Source organism: Octopus sinensis, linkage group LG23 (assembly GCF_006345805.1).
Source record: "Octopus sinensis linkage group LG23, ASM634580v1, whole genome shotgun sequence".
Taxonomy (NCBI): Eukaryota; Metazoa; Mollusca; class Cephalopoda; order Octopoda; family Octopodidae; genus Octopus; species Octopus sinensis.
The window spans coordinates 11,718,453-11,725,952 of NC_043019.1; the positions used below are offsets into that span (position 1 = coordinate 11,718,453).

Consider the following 7,500-nt stretch of genomic DNA (forward strand, 5'->3'; position numbering starts at 1 on the left):
CTGGAGCGAGAAATGAAGTGTTTTGCTCAAGAACATAATGCATCGCCCGGTCCAGGAATCGAAACCACAACCTTATGATCATGACTTCAACACCCTAACCACTAAGCCACGTGCCTCCACTTCATGTATATATGAGGGGGTGCTGTGAAGTTCCAGGCTTTAAGGGTACCATGAAAGGTCTGGTTGGAGGCCCAACCTTTCAAGTTCCTTTACAGCGCTTAAGAAAAACTGAAGGACCACTGCTATAAGTGTGTGAATCTGAGAGGGGAATGTGTTGAATGAAATCATAATTAACTGATCCTCCTGAATTTTCTTTTACCCAAAGCTAGGGAATGTTTCAGCACTCCCATCTATATGTGCGTATTTATGTATGAATTTTTAATGTAATCATCATCATCATCATCGTTTAACGTCCGTTTTCCGCGCTAGCACGGGTTGGACGGTTTCGACCGGGGTCTGGGGAGCCAGGGGCTGCCCCAGGCTCCAGTCTGGTCTGGCAGTGTTTCTACAGCTGGATGCCCTTCCTAACGCCAACCACTCCGCGAGTGTAGTGGGTGCTTTTTACGTGCCACCTGCACAGGTGCCAGAGGGGTCTGGCATCGGCCACGGTCAGTTGGTGCTTTTTATGTGCCACCTGCACAGAAGCCAGTCGGGGCGGTGCTGGCATCGACCACGTTCGGATGGTGCTTTTTATGTGGGGGGAGGGTGCAGAAATATAGGGGAGCACCAGTGGGGAGGGGTGTTCAGAGAAACGATGACAGGTTCTAGACAAGTAGAACGTAGGATATCACGAGAGGGGTAATGCATGGTGAAATAGCGTATTGAAGAGGGGGGTTCGAAGAGTAGACACCTATAATGGTGGTGGGAGAAGCGACATGCATATATATATGTAAAGACATAACATACACATGTAGCAATGCCAATCAGTTGTCCATTTAAAAGAAACTCACTTGACAATATTTGACATGTCATTCCAACACTCCGATGAATTATGTTGAAGAACGGTCGATCTCTACTTTTAAGATCAGGTCGAAGTAGACCCAAGAAAATCTGTAATGATAAATTTTAAGATTATATATATATATATATATATATACTACTTTATTTCATTTTATTTAAAACCAAAAATCAGAGTTATTGTAAACGAAAGGTCATTATTTTAAAGTGATACTCAAAATGTGGTTGCCAGAAGAATTAGTAAAATCACAATAATACAAAAAAAAAATATTGATTATGGAATGACTTTTAAAAATCTTACATATCATGCCTTGGTGATATTGTCACAAGGGATCATATGTAGGAGGTCATAACCAAAAGACCACAAGCAAAGGTCATAACTAAAAGACCATATAGTGGAGGACATTGGGTTTGTGTCTTCTTCTATAGCCCTGGGTCATACAATTCACTTTTGTTTTTTGGGGGATGCTGACCTTCAAAGCAGATGAAACTATAAATAATAGTGTGTAGATATCCTTTGGATAGAAAAAGTCAAAGGCTAGTGTCAACAATATATGTGTGTGTGTATATATATTTATTGTTTTACTTGTTTCAGTCATTAGACTGTGGCCATGCTGGGGCACTGCTTCGAACAATTTTAGTTGAATGAATTGACCCCAGTACTTTTTTTTATTGTTTTAAGCCTAGTACTTATTCTATCAGTCTCTTTTGCTGAACTGCTAAGTTATGAGAACATAAGCACACCAACACCGGTTGTCAAGTCGTGGTCACACACACACACACACCACACACACAGTGAGCTTCTTTCAGTTTCTGTCTACTATATCCACTCACAAGTCTTTGGTTGGCCCAAGGCTATGGTACCAGGTGCCACTCAGTGGGACTGAACTCGGAACCATGTGTTTGAGAAGCAAGCTTCTTACCACACAGCCATGCCTGCACCTGATCCTCTTCTACACATTCACACACACACACCATCTCCATGGGTTTTGTCAAACAAAGTGACCCTTTATGTTCTGAGACAAAATTCTGTTGAGGCCAACTTTCCCTTTTACTCTTTAAAATAAGTATCAGTTGTGCTCTGTGCCCTGGGTGGGATGTAAATGACCGGCCCTATTCCTCAAAATATCAGGACTTATGTCTATTGTAGAAATTAAAAGAATATTTATATGATATAATTCACATGAGACGAAATTCTTACTAATGAAATCATAAAAGTTCATAACAACATCATAACAAAAGTATAACATAATCACAAGGAATTCATAACGACAGAAAAAAACAAATTTAGGCAAAGAATCTAGCAAACCTTAGAGGGCAAATTGCTTTAGTTGTATTGTCACAACAACGGTGAAAAATGTTATACTCACATTTGTTAAAACAAGAACCACAATGAGTAGGCCAATGAGTGGATGGGCCATGTAAGGTCCTGGGGCATTGCTGTCAAACTGTAATAGAGAGAGCAGGAGGGTGAAAGGGAGAGAGAGAGATAGGAAGGGAGAGATATTTCTTAGTAGTAATAGTATTAGTATTAGTAGTAGTAGTAGTAGTAGTAGTAGTAGTAGTAGTAACAGGAGTAACAGTTTTGATAGTAATAGTAGTAGTAGTGGTGGTGATTGTTGTAGCAACAGTGGTGGTATTATTATTATTATATTATTATTATTATTATTATTTATTATTATATTATTTTTTATTATTATTATTATTATTATTATTATTATTATTATTTATTATTATTTATCATTATTTTTTATTATTATTATTATTATTATTATTTATTATTATTTATTATTTATTATTTATTATTTATTATTATATTATTATTATTTATTATTATTATTTATTATATTATTATTATTATTATTATTTATTATTATTATTATTATTATTATTATTATTATTATTATATTATCATCATTATTATTATTATATTTATTATTATTATTATTATTATTATTATATTATTATTATATTATTATTATATATTATTATTATATATTATTATTATTATTATTATTAAGGCTGGCAGAATCGTTAGCAATGCTAGGCAAAATGCTTAGCCGCATTTCGTCCATCTTCACGTTCTGAGTTCAAATTCTGCTGAGGTTGACTTACCTTTCATCCTTTTTGTGGTTGATAAAGTAAGTACCAGTTGTGTACTGGGGGGTCAATGGAATCAATTTACCCCTTCTCCAAAATACCTGGCCTTGTGCCAAAATGTGAAATCAGTATTTGAAGGGCCAATTTGAAGAGTCAATCTAGCAAAGACCAAAGTCTTACTAAGCACCCTTCACTTGGGCAAGTGTCCTCTACTATAACCCCCTAGGGCTGACCAATGCCTTTTGAGTTCATTTGGTATGTGAAAACTGTGGAAGCCTGTCATATGTGTGTGTGTGTGTGTGTGTGTGTGTATGTATGTGTATAAATTCATGTGTCTTGTATGTGTGTGTGAGTCTCTGTCTGTGTGTATATGTATATGTATATACATATACATATATATACATATGTATATGTACATGTATATACATATACATATATACACATATGTATATATGTGTATATGTATATGTATATGTCCCTCTGTCTGTGTGTATGTGTATATGTATATGACCGGTTGATCTGTACTTTCAAAAACCTCTGGAGCATACCATTCCTTGTCTGAAAAAACAGTCAAGGATTGGCGATAGGAAGATAGGTTCCTGATCAAATGCAAGTTATATGAAGGGGTAATGAAAAAGTTCCTGGCTTTAAGGATATCATGAGTCTTTTTACAGGGCTTAGAAAAACTGAAGGACCACTTCAAAAAGTGTGTGAATCTGAGAGGGGAATATGTTCAATAAAATCATAACTAACTGATCCTCTTGTATTTTTTGTTATCTAAAGCCAGGAACTTTTTAGTACATCCCCTTATAGCTTCCAAAATCATCTCAGAGGTGTCTATCTTGGTAGCACTTGGTACCGATAATAGCTAAATCTCTAGAAATGCATTTATTGGTCTACCAGAGAGCACCCAAGATGACTGTTGGTATTTTGACACTTATTACCTGAAGTGAGAATTTTCTCCATGGCAAACCTCAGTAAAGATGGCCTTTTTACAGTTAAAATAACTCACAAACCATCATCATCATCATCATCATCATCATAATTTAACGTCCATTTTCTATGCTAGCATGGGTTGGATGGTTCGACCGGGGTCTGGGAAGCCAGGAACTGCACCAGGCTCCAGTCCGATCTGGCAGTGTTTCTACAGCTGGATGCCCTTCCTAACGCCAACCACTCCATGAGTGTAGTGGGTGCTTTTTACGTGCCACCGGCACAGAAGCCAGTCAAGGCAGCGCTAGCATCGGCCACGTCCAGATGGTGCTTTTTACGTGCCACCGGCACAGGTATCACAACTACTATTTCCATTGATTTTTATTTCGATGTTCATGTACTTGACTCAATAGGTCTCCTCAAGCACAGCGGGTTGTTCTGAAATCCAAGGTACTTTGAATGGGCTGGGGCTATGCAGAACTGGTGCAGGAAGCAGCCTGGGTCTTTGCAGTCACAGCATATCTCCAGAGATCTCGGTCCTTCATCATTGCCTCTTGAAAAACAAACATTAAACAAACAGTAGCCATAGTATACCACATCTATAGTAACAGCTTCACACCTTACTATAACATTACTAACTTCATGGTAGAGTTATTGTGTAGAGATTTACTTACTGTGAAACCATTGACATGGACGAATATTGCGATGATTCCAATGAGGGTGAAAAGGGCAGTAAGTGCAATCAGCAACCGATGGAGCTTTAGTAATCGAAAACAGAAAATAAACACTTTTATAAATATATTTATATATATATATATATATATATATATATATATAGCAAATAAGAAAATGGAGAAGCACATTAGTTGGTTCATCAACTTTTAGGATATTAAAATGACTTATTTATTCATCAAAATGAAAACCATCATAACAACATACATACATATAGTATATTATTCAATGCATATAAGATAAGAATACAAGCAGTTATTAAAAAGTATGAATATAAATTACTAACATTACTTACAGCTGTTTCAGCCTATGGATAATAGCAACTCATTGTGCCTATATTAGTCAAGTGTATTGAGGTGATAGGCAGTTGAAAATGAGGTACTTATATATCTCCCTAGGCCTCGTCAGAGATTATAAAGTACAATCATAAAAATATAAATATATATATGGCACACACATAGAGAGAGAGAGAGAGAGAGAAAGAGAGAGCTTAAGTAAGAGTCTTCTATCATAGCTCAAATTTGCTAAAAGTCTTGTGAGTTGATTTGGTTGATGGAAACTGAAAAAAGCCTGCCTTGTGATCTTCAGATGTTGAGTCTCATGGGGGCATCGAGAAGTGATCAAGACCTTTGGAAATTTGCTGTGCTTCAGAAGACACATCAAGCGAAGTGAAATCATAATTGTGGCCTGTGCCAGTGACACGTAAAAGGCACCCACAACACTCTTGGAGTGGTTGGCATTAAGAAGGGCATCCAGCCATAGAAACCATGCCAAATTAGACTGGAGCCTGGTGCAACTCCCTGGCTTACCAGTTCCAGTCAAACCATCTAATCCATGCTAGTATGGAAAACGGATGCTAAATAATGATGATGAGGAGGATGATATACAGGTCCTTTATAGGTGCCGGTGCCACATAAAATACACTTGTGCCAGTGCAGTGTAAATGCAGCTGTGCTAGTGGCATATAAAATGTACCCAACACACTCTGTAAAGTGGTTGGTATTTGGAAGGGCATCCAGCCATAGAGACCATGCCACAACAGACAATTGCAGTCAGGACAGCTCTCTGGCAGGTGAGCTCCATGTTAAACCACCCAACTGATGCCAGCATGGAAAACGTATGTCAAACGATGAGGTACTGAGCATTATTTTTTAAGGGTGGAACCCAACAGATAATTACAGGCCCCATTATGGCTTTCTGAACCCCAGACTGAAATACTGGCTGAAACTTCATCACATAGGCCCAGTCTAAAACATTCTCAAATATTGATATAAAACAGGTAAAAAAAATATCTAAAAAAACGTATTCTAGAAATCTTACCTGGAACCAAATCTTAGCCCCTAGGAGAGTACAATCTGGTTTAAGGTCTTTATAGTTGCGAGCAATATTTATCGCCAAATTGTTGAATAGCATCCAAGCTATGACCATCATGAAGACTTTGTGAGAAAAATGAACGAGATGAAAAAAGATGAAAAGAAAAGAAAGATACTATAAAACAATATCTATTTTGTTATAAATTGCTGTTGCTTACCAACCACATGGTTCCGGGTTCAGTCCCACTGCATGGCACCTTGGGCAAGTGTCTTCTACTATAGCCACGGGCCGACCAAAGCCTTGTAAGTGGATTTGGTAGACGGAAACTGAAAGAAGCCCGTCGTATATATGGATATATACATATATGTGTATTGTGTGTAAATGTTTGTGTGTCTGTGTTTGTCTCCCCCCCCCACAACATTGCTTGACAACTGATGCTGGTGTGTTTACGTCCCCATAACTTAATGGTTTGGCAAAAGAGACTGATAGAATAAGTACTAGGCTTACAAAGAATAAGTCCTGGGGTCGATTTGCTCGACTAAAAGTCAGTGCTCCAGCATGACCACAGTCAAATGACTAAAACAAGTAAAAAAGTAAAGAGTAATATTTTAAATTTTATTGATTTGCATGCTTTTTAAAGAAATGTTTAAGGTAATAATGCTGTTTATATCCATTCTCACCATGTAAATGATAGGATCCGTCGGAACATGTTACAAATGTATATCCAAAGCACGATCTTAGGACATGAGCATGCTGGCCAGTTGCCCAGGGATGCCACGGGTCTAGAAGCCCAATTCTAATCTATGTAGGAGTGATAGGGGTTGTAAAGTTCCTGGTTTTAAAGGTATCACAAAAGTCCTGGTTGGAGGCCCGTATCACAAAAGTCCTGGTTGGAGGCCCAACCTGAGTTCTTTTACAGGGCTTAGAAAAATTGAAAGACTGTTGCAATAAGTGTGAATCTGAGAGGGGAACATATTGAACAAAATCATAATTAACTGATCCTTCTGTATTTTCTTATTTCTTTACTACCCACAAGGGGCTAAACACAGAGGGGACAAAACAAGGACAGACAAACGGATTAAGTCGATTATATCAACCCCAGTGCGTAACTGGTACTTAATTTATCGAGCCCGAAAGGATGAAAGGCAAAGTCGACCTCGACGGAATTTGAACTCAGAACATAGTGGCAGATGAAATACCTATTTCTTTACTACCCACAAGGGGCTAAATACAGAGAGGACAAACAAGGACAGACAAATGGATTAAGTTGATCATATCGACACCAGTGCATAACTGGTACTTATTTAATCGACCCCGAAAGGATGAAAGGCAAAGTCGACCTCGGCAGAATTTGAACTCAGAACGTATCTGCAGACGAAATACCTATTTCTTTATTACCCACAAGGGGCTAAACACAGAGCAGACAAACAAGGACAGACATAGGTATTAAGTCGATTACATCGA

The 7,500-nt window shown here is 37.8% G+C and overlaps 1 protein-coding gene across 1 annotated transcript in view; it reads right to left on the reverse strand.

Annotated features, from left to right (window-relative positions):
- LOC115223684 (putative ferric-chelate reductase 1) overlaps positions 1-7,500 on the reverse strand; it is a 34,339-nt gene that overhangs the window by 2,987 nt on the left and 23,852 nt on the right. Inside the window, exons 8-11 of the mRNA XM_036512429.1 lie at positions 6,043-6,158; positions 4,665-4,748; positions 2,328-2,405; positions 951-1,050 (exon numbers count right to left, since the gene is read on the reverse strand). Of these exons, the coding sequence (XP_036368322.1) occupies positions 951-1,050; positions 2,328-2,405; positions 4,665-4,748; positions 6,043-6,158 (378 nt within the window). The remainder of the gene's footprint in view (positions 1-950; positions 1,051-2,327; positions 2,406-4,664; positions 4,749-6,042; positions 6,159-7,500) is intronic.